At 36.2% G+C, this 21,142-nt stretch overlaps 1 protein-coding gene across 1 annotated transcript in view; it reads left to right on the top strand.

Moving 5' to 3' along the window:
• Positions 1-12,680, top strand: part of SCAF11 (SR-related CTD associated factor 11) — a 72,812-nt gene extending 60,132 nt beyond the window's left edge. Inside the window, exons 9-15 of the mRNA XM_069490042.1 lie at positions 87-188; positions 2,041-2,147; positions 4,292-6,994; positions 7,644-7,990; positions 8,978-9,196; positions 9,550-9,669; positions 9,935-12,680. Coding sequence (XP_069346143.1) covers positions 87-188; positions 2,041-2,147; positions 4,292-6,994; positions 7,644-7,990; positions 8,978-9,196; positions 9,550-9,669; positions 9,935-10,081 — 3,745 coding nt within the window. The 3' untranslated portion in view covers positions 10,082-12,680. The remainder of the gene's footprint in view (positions 1-86; positions 189-2,040; positions 2,148-4,291; positions 6,995-7,643; positions 7,991-8,977; positions 9,197-9,549; positions 9,670-9,934) is intronic.
• Positions 12,681-21,142: the final 8,462 nt, after the last annotated feature.

Below are 21,142 nucleotides of genomic sequence, written 5' to 3'. Positions count from 1 at the left end.
GTACAAAAACTGCTGCTATTCTTGATATAACCCAGTTGTTTCTTTGAACTTAAAATTTTGATGAAGATCTAAAATTTATCTTTTAGTACAGAATTTATAGAAGTCAATGAAATCAGTGCATTGATTAGGCAGAAGAGACAGGAACTGGAATTATCATGGTTTCCTGATACATTACCTGGAATTGGAAGGTAAAACAAAAAATTGTTTACTAAAGTGTTTACAGGCTAATATGAGCACAAGATATCATTAATATTAATACTTAAGTACAGGGGTACCTTACTGAACAGTTATCTGCCTAAGGAAGTTTTGTGCATATTAAACTTTGATGTTTCAAATGCTTAACGAAGATTTAAAGGACCTCTTAGAAAGTAAAGAATCCTTAATTTATCTGTTTAATAAGTATAGGTATTTATATGCTAGATTTATTTACAATGGAGAGCACTTGAATAGTAAGATTCATTATTAGTAGTACCATTTAAACCTGCCATCCTTCCTCTACTCTGCCCCCATTGCAGTCTCACCTCTGAGCATTGCTTTAATCATATTTCCCTGCCTGGGCTGGAGTAGAGTGATGCAATCATAGCTCACTGTTAACCTCAGACTCCTCAAGGGATTCTCCGGCCTTAGCTTCCCAAGTAGCTGGGACTACTAGGCCCGGCTAGTTTGTTTGTTTGTTTGTTTGTTTGTTTCTTTCTTTCTTTCTTTCTTTCCTTCCTTCCATTTCTTTCTTTCCTTTCTTTTCTTTTCTTTCTCTTTCTTTTCTTTCTTTTTGTTCTCAGGGTGCCACTGTGTTTCCCAGGCTGGTTTTGAACTCTTTGTCTCAAGTGATTCTCCTGCTTTGGCTTCCCAAAGTGTTGGAATTATAGGTGTGAACCACTGTACCCAGCCTCAAAAATGTCCTTCTAAATAATTATTTGATCAAGTGCCTATTGTGCATGACTTTCTATACTCTGGTTCTTTCTTTTTAGTTTAAGTCCTCAAGCTACTAGCCCAGTGCTAGGTACATAACATGTATTTAAATCAAGCTCCCAAATAAAGATTAAGTTTCCTGCCTGAGTTTCATGTTCATTTGTATAACATATTATGACTTTATTTTATATGTCACTATAATATAGTTTGTGTAGGGCATTCACCCTCTAGGAATGACAGTGTAACATAAATAGAAGTAAAATTAAGATGTCTAGATAGGTATACTATGAATACTATGAAACCCTTCTTTACAGTTGCATATTTTTAAGTATACATGTACCTGTCACCTTTTTTTCCCAAAGCTTCTCCTACTGCAGAATCTCACTGTATATTGAATCAGATAGTCTTTTATTAGGTAGACCTAAATTTAACAAAGATAAAGAAAAAAAGAAGCTGGGAAGTGGATTGAGTTTGAAAACTGAAAATTTTGGGGGTCTTAAGAGGTCCTTCGGGACACTGTGAACTTTGAAGAGCCGTCTTCAGATCAAGGAATTTTAGAATACAATATGGTGATAGAAATCAGTTCATCGGTTGCCTGGAAAGGAGGGAGAAGGGTGTAGAGAAACATGAGGGCACTTTCTGGGGAGGTGGAAATGCTTTGTTTCTTGATTGGGGTGGCAGTTAAACAGATATATACACTGGTCAGAAGTTAGCAAATGGTACACTTAAAATCTATGCATTTATTTTATGTTGAAATTATACCTCAAAGTTGATTTCTTGTTTTAGAGTGGTGTAGAAAAGAGTAAAAGCTAAAAAAAAATTCTTGAAAAAACAGTACATTAAATTATTTTAAAGAGAAATACCTGTACTAAAGTTGCCTTCACCTCCTGCGGCCTTTACTGTTATCAGAAAAACATGCTTTTAAATGTGTTTCTTTGTAGCCATTGGTAACCATCTGTAGACTAGGAGTAACCTTGAATTTACATTTTTAGTTTTTTGGGTGAAAAAGGTTAAAGCACTATATTTTAATATTGCTAACTTGATTTGGATAATTAATAATTTTAAATTGCTGGTTTAATTTTTTTAAAACTATTTAAACAAAAATGTCTTTATTTTGTTTTGAATTTTCAGGATTGGTTTTATACCCTGGAATATTGAAATGGAAGTTCTTCCTCTCATTTCGTCTGTGTTGCCAAGAACTATTTTTCCAACAAGTACCATATCTTTAGAAAATTTTGGTAAAGTTTGTGAAATGTTTTTTTTTTTTATTTTAAAAACTGTTATTTCTTCCAGTTTCATAAAAATGTGAGTGTTGATTTAGAAAAGCTGTAAAATAAGGTATAGTAACTCCTAGATATTTCTGCAAATATTTGGACGGTGACTTTAAAATCATTCCAACTAGAATACATATACACAATAGAATACTATTCAGCACTGTAATAGGAAATCCTGTCAGTTGTGACAACACAGGTGAACCTGGAGGACATTATGCTGCTAAGTGTATAAGCCAGACACAGAAAGACAAGTACCACATGATCTCACTTATGTGGAATCTAAAAAAGTTGATCTCATACAACTAGAATGTAGAGTGGTGATTACTAGGAGCTGGGGTGCCTGAAGGATAAGGGATTGGGGAGGTATTGATCAAAGGATATAAAATTTCAGTTAGATAGGAAGAGTAACTTCAATAGATCCATCATACAACAATGGTGACTATAGTTAATAATACAGTTGACCCTTGAGTAACATGGGTTTGAAATTTGTGGGTCCACTTGTACACAATTTTTTTCCAGTAAATATACTGAAAAAATTTTTGGAGATTTATGACAATTTGAAAAAACTTAGAGAAAGTATCTAGCCTAAAATATTGCAAAAGTTGAGAAGATATGTCACGAATGCATAAAATATATGTAGATACTAGTCTCTTTTGTTAATATCATTTGCTACCGTAAAATATATATAGATCTATTATAAAAGTTAAAATTTATCAAAACTTATGTACACAAACACAAACTGTACATGGCACCATTCACAGTCAGGAAAAATGTAAACAAAGATGCATAACTGCATAAAATTAACTTATTGTGGTGAGTTCAAGTGTTGTGAGTATCCGCTAAATGCAGTGTAAAACTAATCATCTCCAAGTGAACAGTTTTCCCTTCCAGTAAATTGCATATTGTAGTAAAAGGTGATCTCTTGGTGATACTTAATGTCACGTTTAATGCAATACCTTAAACCTTGAACGACACCATGGGACCCATATGAAGTGGCACTAGTAATGCTGGAAGTGCTCCCAAGAAAGAGAGAAAACTTACGATATTACAAGGAAAAGTTGAATTGCTTGATGTGTACCTTAGATTGAGGTTAACAGTTGCAGTTGCCTGCCATTTCAGACAGACAGTTCATCTTGTAAACAGATGATGTAAACTTACCGTATTGATAAATACAGTACTGTAAATGTATTTTCTCTTTCTTGTGATTTTCTTAACATTTTCTTTTTTCTAGCTTTATTGTAAGGATACATACAGTATATAATACATATTAAAGATATGGGTTAATCAACTGGTTGTTTTATCAGTAAGTCTTCTGGTCAGTAGTAGGCTATCAGTAGTTAAGTTTTTGGGGAGTCAAATGTATGCCAATTTTTGACTGTGTGGGGAGTTGGTGCCCCTTAAACCTGCACTGTTCAAGGGTCAACTATATTATATTGAAAACTGGCTAAGAGAGTGGATGTAAGGTGGTCTCTCTACAAGAATAACTATGTGAGATAATGCAGATGTTAATTAGCAAGATTCAGTCATTCCACAATGTATACTTATAAACATCATGTTGTACATGGTAAATACATACAATTTTATCTGCCAATTTAAAAATAATCATCCCAAGTAAAAAGTCTGTTTTACAGTTTTAAGAAATTATGATGAAGGCTTTGAGGGACTGATTAGAAGTCTCCTTTCTGTTTAGGGCATTAGTGTCCAAACTATAGATCTTTTAGAAGTAACATCTGTTAATTAATTATGAACAAAAAGTTTGAGTCTTTATCAATTCATGGATAACTTGACAGTTTTTCTCCTTTTTGCATAGTACCAGTTCATAAAGCAAATAGCAGTTAGCAGGCCAAATATACGGATATTGTCCCTTTTTTCCTTATAAAATTGCCCACACAAATCCAAATCTAGTTATAATTTATTTCAGTTTCATTAAGAAAAAGCTGATGAACACCTCATATTACTCAGATATTATTAGCTATGCATTTACTCATAATTTGATTTATGAGCATTTTGTTTTACTCTATTACAGACTGTTGTATGCTAAAATTAGCTAAAGCCAAGCTATTACTTCTTAAAACACATTTACTTTTTTAAAATTTTAATTTTACTAGGTACTTCTTACAAGGCATTAGCACATACCCAAGAAGGAGAAGAAAAGAAGCAAACTTCTGGTACGTCAAATACCAGAGGATCAAGACGAAAACCTGCAGCAACAACTCCTACAAGGAGATCTACACGTAACATGAGAGCTGAGTCAGTCAGTCAGTCTCCGAGATCCCCAATATCAAATAATTCTAGGTGTGATGCCCCAGGTAACAATAATCCATCTGTAAGTGTTTCCTCTTCAGCTGCGTCAGAAAAGCAAACAAGACAAGCTCCAAAACGGAAGTCTATAAGAAGAGGAAGAAAACCACCTTTATTAAAAAAGAAGCTTCGGAGCTCTGAACCTCCACCTGAAAAATCATCTTCCAGTGATTCAGTAGATGAAGAAACAGCAGAATTTGACATACCACCTGTGCTAGAAAAAGAGCACCAATCAGATGAAGAAAGTAGTAATACTTGTACTGTGAAGACAAATGTAGAAAACCAGTCTGTTAACTGCTTGAAAAGTTTCAGTGAGCAAATAGAAAGTGAGAAACATGTTGAGAATCGTGATATAGAGGAAAACGTAGAATCTTCGTATTCTGAGTCTTGTACTCAAGATCCTCCTGTGCTACTTGGAGAGGAAGAAGAAATTCAGAAACTTGAGAATATAGACAGAGAGGCTAAAGTTTTATGTTTAGAAACTGAGATTTCTGAAAATATTTTTGAAAAAGGAGGTGATGTATTAGAAAATCAAGACCAGATATCTGGACCTTCCGAATCAGAGGTAAAGGCAGAAATGTATACAGATCATCCTCCAAACGATTTTCTTCCATGTTCAGGATCTGAAAGTGAAGTACACCCACCTATATCTAGTCCCTTACCCGAGTTACCTGAGAATGCAGAGTCAGTGGTTAATGAAGAAAAAATGAGAGAGAATCCCATAGCAGAAATTATTCATAAAGATTCTACAGTAAAAATAGAAGAGCTTGTAGAGAGTCCCAAGTTAGAATCTTTTGAGGGTGAAATGATACAAACAGTGGACAGAAAATCTGTTGAGAGCTCAGAGGTTCAACTGCTTGGGCATGTTCAAACTGAAGGCACAGAAATAATTACAACATGTGATACTTCTGAGAATGAAAACGTCAGTAGTATTCAAGACTCTGAAAATAATTTATTTAAAAATGATCTTCTTAACACCAAGTTGGACAAATCTTTAGAAGAAAAGAGTAAATCTGTGATTGAACATCCCAGATCTACAGAGTTGCCGAAAACACACAGTGAACAAATTCAGAAGCATTTTAGTGAGGACAACAATGAAATGATACCTATGGAGTGTGATTCATTTTGCAGCGACCAAAATGAATCTGAAATTGAACCATCTGTAAATGCTGATTCTAAACAACTGAATGAAAATTCTGTGGCACTCAGTTCTGAAAATAATATACTGTCTTCTGATCCTGCAAATGAAAAGATTGAAACTGTATCTCAACCATCAGAAAGCTCAATAGATATAATAGATAAAGCCAAAAAGCCTCGTACTCGAAGATCTAGATTTCATTCCCCATCTACTACTTGGTCTCCCAACAAAGATTCTGCGCAAGAAAAGAAGCGGTCCCAGTCTCCATCTCCCAAAAGAGAAACTGGAAAAGAAACTAGGAAGTCTCGATCACCATCTCCTAAGAAAGAATCTGTCAGAGGACGGAGAAAATCTCGTTCTCAGTCCCCTAAAAAGGATATTGCAAGAGAAAGGAGGCGATCTCAATCTCGATCTCCAAAAAGAGATAGTACAAGGGAAGGCAAAAGATCTGAATCACTGTCCCCAAGAAGAGATACTTCTAGAGAGAACAGAAGATCTCAGTCAAGAGTGAAAGATTCCTCTCCAGGAGAAAAATCCAGGTCCCGGAGCAGAGAAAGAGAAAGTGATAGAGATGGACAGAGGAGAGATCGAGAAAGAGAAAGGAGAACCAGAAGATGGTCTAGGTCCAGATCTCATTCTAGGTCACCCTCAAGATCCAGAACAAAAAGTAAGAGTTCATCGTTTAGTAGAAATGACAGAGACAGTTACTCTCCCCGGTGGAAGGAAAGATGGACAAATGATGGTTGGAGATGTCCACGAGGAAATGATCGGTACAGAAAAAATGATCCAGAGAAACAGAATGAAAATACAAGAAAAGAAAAAAATTATGTCAATCCAGATGTTGATGATCCAAATTCTGAAAAACGTAGAAATGACTGTCTTAATTGGGTAACAGAAAAAATAAACTCTGGGCCTGATCCAAGGACCAGAAATCCAGAAAAGTTGAAAGAGTCTCATTGGGAAGAAAACAGAAATGAAAATTCAGGGAATTCTTGGAATAAAAACTTTGGTTCAGGTTGGATGTCTAACCGTGGTAGAGGTAACCGTGGACGAGGCACTTACAGAGGTAGTTTTGCCCATACAGATCAGAATGAAAGTAGGTGGCAAAACCGCAAACCCCTCTCAGGGAATTCAAATAGTGCAGGGAATGAGTCTTTCAAGTTTGTGGAACAGCAACCCTATAAGCGAAAAAGTGAGCAAGAGTTCTCATTTGATACACCTGCAGATAGATCTGGGTGGACATTTGCATCTAGTTGGGCTGTGAGAAAGACTCTGCCAGCAGACGTACAAAACTATTATTCACGACGAGGCAGGAATTCTGCAGGCCCACAGTCTGGATGGATGAGACAAGAAGAGGAAACAACTGAACAGGGTAACATATTCTCTGTTTCTTTATTGATGCTGTTTTATTGGAAGAAAGAGGTTATAAATTTAATAACTTATTTGTATGAATTGACATGATCCTTATTTGTAGTTTTTATGTTAAACTGAACCTCAGTTGTTTACAAGTCACTTTGCATTATATAAATATATGTACATATATTTATGTACATTGTACATTTAATATATATTTTTAACCCCGCCCTTGCTCCAAACCTTGCCAAAGACTTAAATGTTTGATGTACTGTTTGCTACAGTAGAAGAATTTGGGATGTTCTTATGCAGGGTTTAACTTCTATTTCATTTATTTCAGATGTGTGCACTTGAATTTTTTTGATCATTGTTCTCATAAAAATACGTGTTCTAAAAATAAAGATTTATCTTTCCTTATTTTTCTTAAGAACAATTGCAAGAAAAAAGCTGTTGAAGATATAGAAAATTGATTAACCATACTTGTAATTTAATAACTGAGTCTCATTTTATATGATTACTTTTTCAACTAGTCAGTAACTTTCATTGGTTTTGTTGTACTGAGTCTGTCTATTGCTGTTTAATTTTACTGTAACCAGTGGTTCTTTGCTTCTCTGTCTAAAGAGATTTGTAACATGATTTTTTTTCACAAGTCTTTTTTCTTTTGGTAGATTCTAACCTGAAAGACCAAACAAACCAACAAGTTGATGGTTCTCAGCTGCCTATAAATATGATGCAACCACAAATGAATGTAATGCAGCAACAAATGAATGCACAACACCAGCCTATGAATATCTTCCCATATCCAGTGGGTGTTCATGCTCCTTTGATGAACATCCAACGCAATCCATTTAACATTCATCCTCAGCTACCTTTGCATCTCCACACAGGAGTGCCTCTTATGCAGGTAGCTGCTCCAACCAGTGTGTCTCAGGGACTACCACCACCACCACCCCCTCCCCCACCATCCCAACAAGTCAACTATGTTGCTTCACAACCAGATGGAAAGCAATTGCAGGTATGTTTTTAGCAACTCAGGTTTAATCAATGCCATTGTAAACATTTTAACTATTAGAAACAGATGTTCAAGAAAGGGAATCCTGGCATCCAAAACAATTGTTTATTTGATTATAATTTTAGGAAACCGTCATAATCCCTCTTTCACTGTCCTCCTCCAGACACCCCAACCCCCAAATAAAAAAATTGAATACATATCATCAAATATAAGCCACAGTGTGCTGTTATTTATATCTAAACAGTTTTTTGTCAGATTAAGAAGACCAAATTGTGGGCCAAACTAGAATCACATAGTGGATGCTATAAAATTTTTCTTTGTTTTCTTGGATTTTGGGGGTGGAAGAGTGGGAACTAGTGATTAAGTATTGTGATGAGGCTTGTCTTGTCTAAACATTATATAAAGCTGTTCATTATCTGTTACTATCTATGTTTCATTTTCATTAACTTACCATGCTAAAAAGGAAGAAGTACCTCTGAGACAGAAAATTTGAATAATTTGCAAACATTTTGTTACTTATAGTTTTATGTCTGCCTTTTAAAAATTCTAGAATCCTGTTATATGTAGTTGGAAGAGTAGGGAAATGGAATTTTAGAATTTAGGATCTTTTTCTGCTATCATCTCACTGCAAGCCATTTGTCTTCACTGCCTCAATTTCTCCAATCTGTAAAATCAGGGTGCTTACTTTAATAGTTTTGCAGGGAAGATACAGTTCTTTAAATGCTATTCTTTTCCTCCTTGGTTTTAGTTACTGTCAAAACATTACAGTACACATTTATACTTTTATGACAAATCTAAATTAGGCTCCGTTTAATAATGTTATTTATTTTTCTTCAGATAGCTCTTTAGATACAAATGACCTGAATTATGCATTTCTCTTAAGTACCAGGGTTGATTTGCTTTGTTTTTTAATGTTATTTCTAATACATAACTAAAAGACCTTATTGCATACAAGTAATTTGTTTAACTGATGATAACTTTTTAAAACAGGGTATTCCTAGTTCTTCTCATGTAAGTAATAACATGAGTACACCAGTCTTGCCTGCTCCGACAGCAGCCCCAGGAAATGTGGGAACAGTTCAGGGACCAAGTTCTGGTAATACTTCGTCTTCAAGTCACAGCAAAGCCTCTAATGCTGCTGTAAAATTGGCAGAAAGCAAAGTAAGTGTTACAGTGGAAGCCAGCGCAGATAGCTCGAAGACAGACAAGGCAAGTTCAAGGTTGAGAGCAACCTACATAATTCTGTATATGATAAAGATGAAAAAATACCAGCTTTCTATTGTATGAATGGTGAAGGGAATTTATTGTTAGCAGTCTTAAATCCCAGTATTATTTGAAGGGTTCTATCTAGATGTGTTGATGCCCAATGAATTACTGGTACTATTTCATAATTTTTAGAAATATTTGATATATGTATTAGTAAATAACTTTTATATTTGTCACACTGATATTTGAATTTTCTTTTAATGTAAAGGTGGAATATTTTCAATTTCATATTTTTAAAGAAGCTTTTTGAAAATTTGTGGTTGGCAAATAATAATTATACATTTTCTTTTCATCAGAAATTGCAAATTCAAGAAAAAGCAGCGCAAGAGGTAAAATTGGCCATTAAACCATTTTACCAAAATAAAGATATCACCAAGGAAGAATATAAAGAAATTGTACGGAAAGCAGTAGATAAAGTAAGTTACAGCTTTAGTGGAGTTATGTGCATATTGTTTTGAACCACTTCTATTTTAATAAAGGAATGCTTAAATTTAATTAAAATAATAAAAGCTAGCTCCTACTAATTCTTGTCTGCTTTTTTACCTTTTGAATAAGTTTGTATGAGATAGGAAATGTGAAAATAAGTCTGGTTATCTCTTTGAGGTTGTTTTTCACAAAGCTTTCCATTTTGCTTTAATCCCTTTAAGCTTGAAAAAAGTTTTCCCCCCCCTTTTTTCATAGGTTTGTCATAGTAAGAGCGGAGAAGTAAATTCTACTAAAGTGGCAAATCTGGTTAAAGCCTATGTAGACAAATACAAATATTCACGGAAGGGGAGCCAAAAGAAAACTCTGGAAGAACCTGTGTCTACTGAAAAAAACATAGGCTGAATTGGGGAGCACTATAAAGGACATTATCAAGATATCTGCAAAGTGCAATTTCAACATGTACCATTAACTGAAAATCATACATAACTGTGATTGAAATTTGGTTTTGATAAAATTATTTTTTTTAACGTAGGATATAATGTTTTGTTCTAAATAAGTAATAGTTCTGCACTGCAACTTCTATATCCTTCCTTCCCCTCCCCCTGAAAAGAAAATTTCAAGGGAAAATAAAGGGTTTAGAGGAAGGTGCATTTTTACTAGGACTGTGTTATAGTGTGGATACTGGAAGATGTACAGCTTTTTGATTAAAACAATGGGGTGCATAAATTAGAGACTTCTAAGTGCACTGGTTTTGCAAGAGATATATATATATATTATACATTTATTCTGTCAGGCTAAAAAATAAAGTATGAACTTTATGATTTTTCCTTTTAATTGTAGAAAGTTAAATAATGTATTACCATGAAAAATATTTCTAATATTAAATAGAACATACCAGTTGCAGGTTTCCTAATGTGTATTTTTACAGCACATATCTGAATAAATTGCTGAGATAGAAGACAGATTATCACATGAGTAAAATTTAGTGTTCAAAACTTTGAGACACTCTTCACCTGTTGTGTGACCAAATAAAGGTTATGCTGCTTGTTTCTCTTTTGTGCCTTTTTTTCCCCAATTGAGATGAAGCTATTTGATTTGCCAGATTATAACTTTGGCAGTTCAAAGTTTTTGTTGAATTTAGATGACCAATCTGAGAGAAGTGTTGACATTGTAGAAATTATGTTCTTGCATAATACTTTCTACCCATCAGAGACGATAAATTATTTGTGCCAACTGGAGAATTGTGTTAAGTTGTGACCCTTTCCTGGGACTACGGTAGAATTTCAAGACTCACTGCATTGGCTTCAGATTGTTGTTGCTCATCTATCTAATCACTAATGAAATTCTTTTCACACTTGAGAAATCCTCAAATGCTTGACAGTGAATAAAATGTTAATTTGGTAACTATATCTTGGCCGTTAGTCACATTGCAAAATTCTAGATACTAAAACCTGTGTTTTGTTTGGAAAGAAAGGGGGAAATTGAATAATGAAGTCTTGGTTAGGTTTTCAGGGACTAGGGATTTGGTTATTTTTTTTAAGTACTAGAGTATGTTAATTTTTATAAAAGGTAAGTCTAACATGTTCAAGGAGGCATTATTTTAATTGGCATCATGAAAGAACAGTGGGTTGGTTCTCTCCATGGTAAACTGTCTTTCATTCCAGTAACAATTTTCAATAGATACCAAATAATTGGAAAGCTGTTCAGATAAGATATTAATGGATCCAAGGTAGATAAATGTCTCATTGAGATAAACTGATCATTTTACTAGCTAAACTCTTTAGCGAGAGCAATACTCTGTAGGACTGTGCTTTTCTGAAGTAAAGATTACGTGTTTTTTAATTTTATGTGCATAGTACTTTCCTGGTGCTAGCTTTGATAGGCAAAATATTTTGAAATGTTGGCTCCCATTATTGTGCTAGTTCATAAGCTTTGTTAGGTTATGAATATAATCCTGAAAGTATTTCCAAGCAGTTTTTGGTCTTCATTCTACATTTCTGGGCATTTGTAATATGGTATTCTACTGACATATATATTTTTAATTAAAGTTTGTGTTTAGATTATGATGGAGAAGTTTGGAGTATATTTCTTCTAAGAAAATATTAAGACAGTGTTTCAAATATCAGTGCACACCTGAGTTGTTTTGGTTAAGAACTCTAGAAACAATTGTGGGAACTTTCAGTCTATTTTGGGTTAAGGCCGGTTCACACTTTAAAAATGTTGTAGCAAATTGCTGTGCTTGTGCTGATTAACCACATAATACAGACTCTTCCTGCATTTTCTTTCAGTGACATTTAGTGAATTAGGTGACGTTTTAAAATGTGCTTATACCATTTAGCTTTTGCAAACAAATTTTAAAGTTTTGGAGAAAACCTATGTGGTGTGGTCAAGAGTTAAACTCTCGTATCTTTGGTGGCACTCTCATGAATTATTTCTACCTTTCTTGAAAATAACAAGTATGTGTTCCATATCTGGGGCACTGGTTAGACTGCATTGAAAATAGCTAATGAAGAATGTTTCTGGATTAGAATTCAACCTTTTTAAATTATGAAATGTTTAAGAATGTGTTAGAAAATGCATGCTTTATGTTGAAAAAATACATTTTATTAACATTCCCCATTCTTGCTTTTTTCCAGAAATTCACATTAATGTTGCATGTGCACAGACTTAAAAACATTTTGTAGGGTTGCGTATTGTTATTTATCAAGATTCAGTATTGACTTGACCTTTGAAACCTTGGTCCCTTTAACTTACTAGTCACATTGACCGATGTTTTAGGCTATAGAGATGCCTAGAATTTTGAGACTAATAGAAGTTATCTATGATTTTAACATTCCAAAAGTTTTATGATTTATTTTTTTTATAATTGCATTTTCTTTATTACCTTCCTTTAAATGGTTACAGTGTGTACTCTTTTAATGTTCCATGGCAAAGATGTAGCTTCAGAAGCACAGTGGTTGCCCCACGGTCCATGAGACATTGTTTGTAGTATGAGGTTGGTGTGCTGTCTACTGAAATAATACTCTTAAATATGTAGTGTGTAATATTTTCTAATAAATTCTTTTGATAAACAAAGTAGTGTCTTTAACATTTTATTATGAAGGTTCCTGGGAAATGGTGACTTTTACTTCATTATGACTCTTTTCAAACGTGTTGAAGTATTGGATTTGTAACATAGTCACTAGCATCATGTTTACATTAATGTCCAAGCTCTAAAGCATGCTTGGAGTTAGGTATCGGCATATATTTTAATAGCAGTTTCCCCCTAACTACATAATTATTGTAGGAGATTAGAAAAACTTTAGTAAATTTGTAAAAGAGGGAAGAAACTGAAAAAAGGGGGAAAATCACCTGTAATCCTACCATTCAAAGGTAACAACAACTGGCTGGATGTGGTGGCTCATGCCTGTAATCTTATCACTCTGGGAAGCTGAGGCGGGAGGACCATTTGATGCCAGGAGTTCAAGGCCAGCCCGAGCATAGCCAGACTGTGTGCCCGTAGGCCCAGCTACTCAGGCAGCAGAGGCAGGAGGATCTCTTGAGCCCAGGAGTTTGAGGTTGCAGTGAGCTATGATGAAGCCACTGCACTCTAGCCATGACAGGGAGACTTTGTCTCAAAAAAAAAAAAAAAAAATTTTCTAACGCTTATCAAACTTCACAAAACTATGTTGTAACCTATCCTTTTCGTTTGATGTATTATGGAGAATTTTCCATTTTAATAAAAATTATTCTACAGCATGATTTTTCATGGCTCTATAGAATTCTGTTACATGAATGTACCATTAAAGCAATCCTCTGCTATTGGATATTAAGTTGTTTTTATAAATATAAAGTAAATTAGGAAAATATAAATTTTACTAATGTAAATAAGACTGATGTAAATGTCTTTATAGGTAAATCTTTATAGCAACTTCAGATTTTTGGGGGGATTAATTCCTTGAAGTAGAATATCACGGGCAGTTATTTTTCCATAAAAAATTTTAAAATATAATTATACATGATGCTTTTTTTTTTTTTTTGAGACAGGATTTCAGTCTGTCGCCCAGGCTAGAGTGTAGTGGTATCATCATAGCTAACTGCAACTTCAACGCCTAGGCTCAAGCTATTCTCTAGCCTCAGCCTCCTGAGTAGTTGAGAGTACAGACCTGTACCACCACGTCCGGCTGATTTTTCTATTTTTTGTAGAGACAGGGTCTTGCTCTTGCTCAGGCTAGTCTTGAACTCCTGGCCTCTGGCAGTCCTCCCGCCTCAGCCTCCCAAAGTGCTAGGATTACAGGTGTGAGCCCCGTACCCAGCCCACAGTGCATAAGTTTTAAAAATTCAATTATATGTACTGTAAAACTTCTTCATTTTCTTAGGCTGATTTTTCTATCCAGAGAGAACCGCGAGAAAGGTCTGTGTATCTTTCCAAAACTCTTCAATGTATTTACAGAAGTGGGGTTTTTTTAAGGTTCTAGGAAAGCAGATTTCGTAGATCTTTTTCTCCAGCGCATGAATTATATTCTGTATATTGTCCTGCATGTTTGGTCTTCTTAATAACTTGAAAATATATTCTGATGTCAGTATATATAAATGTGCTATGAATGGCTACATTACGTTCCTCTGTTTGTGGCCATTTAAGTTATGTGCAGGTTTTGGCTATCAGAAACAATGCTTTAATGAACACCCTTTGTGACTTACCTCTGTGAACCTCAGTTTTTGTGTAGTAGCTTACACATATTTCAGGATATGCACATTTTAAACTTGGACAGAGACTGCTAAATTGTTCTCTGAAAGGATTATGGGCCTACCACCTACCTGATAGTCAACCTTTGATACTGTGACTGAGCATATAAGATTTGTTATCATTTATAAGATCTTAGTGAACATTCAGTTCATCAAACAATGCATACCTACCATGTGTAAGGCATTGTTAGATTCTTCTTGTGTCAGATTTAATCTTACCATACAATATTAAAGAAAAATAGTACAGTAGTAAGTGTATTTATTAAGCTTTTAGTATGTGCCAGGCCCTCTATCAAACATTGGATATGTATTATACTTTATAAAAACAGTTCTAGTAATTTGATGAGAAAATTGAGATGCATAAAGGATTCACTGAATTACTGTAGTCTCACAGCTACTTAAGTGATGGAGCCAAGATCCAGATCTAGGATTGGTAGGCATCAAAGTCCAAGCTTGACTTGGGGGTGTTAATTGAGGTCACATATGTAAATTAACATACAGTAACACGTGGTGCAAGGGCGGACACAGAGAAATGATTAAGGTAGAAGAGGATGCGATTGACTTCACATGGGGAAGGGAGATTGATCATGTGTCTAACTGGGCTCCCTCATTTTTGATTTTGTAATAACACTCCCACGTTTCCTATCAAGGATATATTAAACCTGTAATCTTGAAGCAATCTTTAATGACTTCTTTGCTCTTCTCACCCTGTGCCATTCTCTCAAACGATTGCTGTTTCCTCTGCATCGAGTCTTCCTTTGTAGTAAAACCCAGCTCCAGTTACCTGCCATGTTACCATTTGACCTTTTTCAACAGTCTTAACTATTACTTAGATTCTGTACAAACCAGTTCATCTTAGACACTACAGACTAATCCAACAGCATAGTTTTGGTCATACTATTATTTCACAACATTTATTCAACAGATAGTGCCAGCAAGGAAGTGTTGAATGCTAGGGAAGAGTGAGCAAAACAATACCATTGCTACCTCCATGGAGCTATAATGGGGAAAACAGGTACATGTACGTAACTGTAAGGGTGCAAAAGGCTACCAGGTGCTCCATGAATCTGAGGAGTTAATAGAATGTTGGGGTGGTCAGGGAGGTGAGACTTCAGCTAAGAGCTAAAAGGTAACCAGGCAGGGAGAGAAAGTATGAGCTGGCAGAGAAAATAGTAGAAGTAAAAGCAGGTCTGGCCAGAGATAGCATGGCATCCCTAATCCTAGAATGGCTGGGATGAAGATCGGTAGAAGAGGTTTTTTTAGGGAATATGTTATGCAAAGAAAAGCTTTTAAGTAGGAGGTGTTTGACATCAGATTTGCATTTTGAAAAGATGACTCAAAATGTTTCAATGGCTCAATAAAAGTGTTTAAAACACGAAATGTTTAACTTCACAATCAAGTTACTGTTTTAAATTTTATAAAACTGATAATTTTTAATTCTGGCAAGAGTGCCATGACCAAACACTACTGGTAGGAATGCAAATTTGTACAATTTTTCTGAAAGGGAATTTGAAAATATGTATGGAAAGTTTTTTAAAAGTCTTTTAAAGTCATATACTCTTTCCATAATGATATAAACATCCTGGTCCACATGCCATTTCTTTCCAATGTTAGTGGAAAATTGGAGGGGGGATGGTTAAACTACAGTTCACTCATGTGAGGGTATTTTGCAGTTATTTCAAATGTTTTCAGGGAAAAAAATGATGAAGGAAAAAAATAGACAAACTATATACAATTATCCTAACTTTCTTCTTAAAAAAAGACCAAAAAATACAAGTTATTAATAGAAATTGTTTCTGGGTAATAGATGATTTGTTTTTCCCTTTATGCTTTTGTTTGGCTTCCAAATTTCATACAGTGAACAAAAATTATATGATCAAAACAAATCTCTTCAAAATTGCAGGCCTCACTGCTTGGGGTGAGGGTGGGAGAAGGGGCTGGAGGGGTTTGCTGTAGGCTGGAGAGCTGACAACTTCCCACTCCGAAACTGGCCGTGAGAGGCATGTGTCTAGTGGCTCCCGCTGCTCGGCTCCCCAGGGAGGAGCTGGGCCTCTTCTGGCAACTGATGGGTTCGTCTGTTGAGTAGTCAGTAAGCACTGGCTTTGTGGACTGAGAAACCCTTTAGTCTGTAAGGACGAGGACTTTCACCTGTAAGTAGCTTGAGCATGTGCCCTCCCTGCGTCATGGGTACGCTAGAGACGATAATCCACTTCTAGTGGTAGGTAAGGGGTCTTGGCTTCAAGGCTCACAGAGAAGTAGAGCCCAGCTTTGTGACCTCGAATGTGTTGCCTCAGCCTGAGTTGCCTACAAAAGGGGTGCTGCCTGCCTCCCTACCTTGCAGGATACTGTGAGGAGTAAGTGAGATAACAGATACGAATGTCTTAAAATTTCCTCCGTGTTTACTTTGGGAATTCCTGCCTATGTAATCAGGACAGCTTTTGTCCCTCTTGGGCAATGATGGAAATGCAATGTGTCCAGTGCTTTGCAATCTAGCTGCATATTTAGTGTTGTTCAGAGAGCTTTAAGAAAGGCAACGCACAGGCCCACTCCAGACCAATTATATCTGTCTCTGGGGATGGGATATTTTAAAATCTCCCCAGGTGCAGACACTGTGCAGCCAAGGAGCAAACCACTATGTAACTTTTTTAGATGCCCTGCAGATCACAGCTGTTCTGTTAGAAAAACATAATTAATCAGATCACAGTTTGTTTTAAGACCATTTGGATTCTATCCCTGCACTCAGAAACAGCAATAGAGCCTGAGAGAGAGTGTGTGTGTGTGTGTGTGTGTGTGTGTGTGTGCCCGCATGCGCACACACCCCTACCTCTTAGTAACCTTGTTTTCAAATTCTAATCTACCACTTTTATCTGGGATTTAGGTCCCACTAAGTACTAGCCACATGACAAAAACAGTACCTTTATAGAAGCAAGATATCAAACATTTCCAGGGTGTTCGCACAGTAGTTCATGGTGCAAACTCTTGTAGGGACCCAGCTGTTGGTGAGGTCAGGATGTGTATGCTTAATTCAAGTTTATTTACATGCTTGCCTAAAGGAGTTATGACGTCTTAAATTTATCATTGTAGCATTGCTTTTTCTAAATCATTTCCAGAAATCTTTTCTCTTTTACACTTAAATAGCTAGTACCAGGTTCTCCTTAGTTCTAACAAGTACAATCTTGAATACTAAGTGGCTAACAGTAATACTGCGGTGGCTAACAATTAGTGCTTATTGCTGGCTCTGTGCCAAGCATTTTATTTGTAATTATCTCCCTTAATTTTCTTAACTTCGAGAGGTAGGTCTTATCTTAACCTCGTTTCAGAACTGAAAAAAATGAGAATGAGGTTGTTTACTCAATACCGTCACAGTCTTTGGCAGAACCAGACCTCAAGAGTCCACAGCCTGTGCTCACAACCATATCGCTGTACTCCTCGGTTCCTTGCCTGGTCTACTTGACTGTATTTCCTTTGTGAAGTATCCGGACCCCAACACTCTTCCTCACTCAACCTGCCTAGCAGTTTGGGCCCTGGAAATGACATCCACGTTTCTGTTTCCATTGCCCCCCTCCAGAATGCATGAAGTTCTCATCATCATTCACCTAAGTCAAATAAAATAACTACTCAAGTGGTCACCCTATTTAGTCTCCTCTTTCAGTTCCTTAAACAGCTAAAACAGCTAGGACTGGGCCTGCACACCTGCCATCCTCTTGCCTGTCGCCCTCAACTTGACTTCTTTGAGGCAACTCTGGATTGTCCTTAGATTCCTCCGAACCCAATCTGAACTGTATTTGTATCCATCATTTGCAAACTTTCCTAGACTGCCTTGTGGCAGTATCTATTAGATGATAGATATAATTCCTCTCCTAAGTAAACGTCCAAACACATGCCTAAATGCACCAAGAGACAAAAGTAAGACTGTTCATAGCATCATTTTAAATAGCCCCAAATTGGAAACAACCTAAAATGCGATCAATGTTGGGGTACTATTCAGTAATTAAAAATAAAGGAACTACTGCTACTTCCAACAATGTAGGTGAATCTGACAAGCAAGCTTAGTGGAAAAGCAAAAAATCCAATATTGTATTTCTAAATTCAAAAATGGGCAAAGCTAAATTACAGCGTTTAGAGATCCATACTTTAGTAGTAAAAATAAACTATAAAGAAAGGAAGTGATTGCCTTGAAAATCCAAATAGTGGTTACTGATGCGTGGGAGGGGTTGTGATTGGGAGGGGACAAGAGGCTTCTGGGGGGACTGTCAAGGTCTGGTCTTGCTTGATCTGGGCAATGGCTACATAAAGCTCCACTTTGTGTTCTATTCATTTTTGTTACATGCGTTATATTTCACAGTTTAAAAGTTTTTTAAAAGTATCAAGAGGCTAGCAGTTAACTCAAAGCCTTTGTTTTAGGTTTGATAGTCAAATCTACCATTCTTCACGCCTTTCTTTCTCTCAGTCCAGTCCCAATGGGAAAAAGAAAAGCAATTCTTGAATTTGAAGGGAAAAAATCCCCACTGAAAGAATGATTATGCATCACATAAAATTTCTTACATTTGGAACCAAAAATACAGAGAAACAAACGTGGTTGCCTACTCTGCACAAGAGTGAAGTCTGCACATTTAAAGTTCTGCTTTCTGTACTAGATTGTGCCAGCTTTCATGCCCTTTTTCTGAGTTATTCTTCTAAACATACCCATTTTTACCTAAAAATGAGAATCACTCTATTTTCAATGGTTGTACGACTCAGAAAAAATTGCCTGTCCCAGGCAGCTGCCCCGCAAGAGTGAATTTGTTGAAAGGATCAACCTGAAAACTAGTCTAGTTTTATCTTTCACAGACAGTTTAGCTGTAAACAAGGCATCGTATTTGGTAATTCAAATCAATACGTCCTCTCTAAAGCAAAGGCTGAACGTTTTCCCCATCAGTTTAGGGAAGCCATACTGTACAGTTCAGATTCTGAAACCCCTCTTAGCCAAATGTATTGGTTAAACCTATTATGTTTGATTTCCGGACTACACTTTGTGGAGCTCTTGAGGTTTTTACCAATGGCCATGCCATCTCTATCAGAGTTTCACTCTGCTTCTCCCTGAAATTGTCAGTTTTAATTTTGTGCACTTGTGTATGTGTAGAGTGTTGATAGCTTTGATCGCTTATTAATCAATCAATCCCTTCACGAGTAAATCTATAAACTCCTCTCATCCTGACCAAGACCTCTCCAAACTCAAGCTCTCTTACCATTCTTAGGTCTGTCAAATTTCCATCTGCCTGTAACGTCTCTCATTAAAAGACCTTTTCTCTTCTCCGTGAAGCCCTTTCTACTTCCCATTTCCCATTCATCAATCAAATGAAGCCTGTCACATTATTAAACTCTCAAACCATTTTCTTTATAATTTTCTTATGACACTACTTGTACCTTTTATTGGGTATTCATAAGTTTGTCCTAGTCTGGGACAGGACTGTCTCGTTAGCCTTCCAAACAAGCAGCAGAGGTGCTCCATCAGTACTGAGAGTTGAATGCGATTTAAGGGAGGTATAAACAAGGGGAAAAAATCCTATTGGCATTCTGGCCTGGCGCGGTGGCTCATGCCTGTAATCCTAACACTCCGGGAGGCCGAGGCGGGAGGATTGTTTGAGCTCAGGAGTTCGAGAGCAGCCTGAGCAAGAGCGAGACCCTGTCTCTACTAAAAATAGAAATTATACGGACAACTAAAAATATATATAGAAAAAATTAGCCGGGCATGGTGGCGCATGCCTGTAGTCCCAGCTACTCGGGAGGCTGAGGCAGGAGGATCACTTGAGCCCAGGAGTTTCAGGTTGCTATGAGCTAGGCTGGCGCCACGGCACTCTATCCTGGGCAACAGAGTGAGACTGTGTCTCAAAAAAAAAAAAAAAAAAAAAAAAAAAATCCTATTGGCATTCTAAAAAATGTTTCCAAGGAATGACTCTAAAGGAGTCAGCTGATGGTTCAAACTAGGCATCAGAATGGATAGTTGATTAGAAACTGTGGTTCCAACTTAATATAAACATTTGTCTTAGAAATGCTCCTTTGTTAAGGAAATTCCCTGAAAGTTTTTGTCTTTAAGAAGTTAGGTGATGCCAAATTAAGGAAATGCTTGGGAAATAAAACTGAGGAATTACGGAAACCCTTAAGAAAACAAAATGCAAAGGAAGAAAATACTGGGAACAATGAAGCAAATATAAACAAAAAGATTTGCACCAAAACCAGGTTATGTGTGTGTGTGTATATGCTAGCAGCCTCCTGGCCTTGAGTCTGACTCCTCGAGTAAAGAATTCTCTGAGTTACTCTTTATAATTAGAGTCTACCTGAGGTGGTTAAGTAGCTCCACTTGCTGCCTATATGACCTCGGTCAGGGCACTCACCTATCCTCACCCTCTTTTTCCTACTTGTAAAATATTAGCTGGTACACTGGGTTGTTGTGAAGATTGAGCCAATACATGTAAAATGCTTAATTAGCACAGTGCCTGACAAAGTGTTTAGCAAAATGTTAGTGACCAGTTTAAAACAGCATCTTAAAAGTTTGGAAACAATTTAAATGTCCATCAATAAGGGGTCTAATTAAATAAATCGTGGTACAGCCATGTAATGGAATACATTACATAGCGGTAAAGAAGGATGAGAAAGCTCTTTACCGATTGACATGTAAAGATGTTAAATTATTAAATTTTTTAAGAAGTGCAGCAATGTTATGAAATTTTTGTGTAAGAAAAAGATTCAACTTTGACT

This window comes from Eulemur rufifrons, chromosome 16, assembly GCF_041146395.1.
Source record: "Eulemur rufifrons isolate Redbay chromosome 16, OSU_ERuf_1, whole genome shotgun sequence".
In the NCBI taxonomy this organism is placed as follows: domain Eukaryota; kingdom Metazoa; phylum Chordata; class Mammalia; order Primates; family Lemuridae; genus Eulemur; species Eulemur rufifrons.
This window is presented reverse-complemented; position numbering and strand designations above follow the sequence as displayed.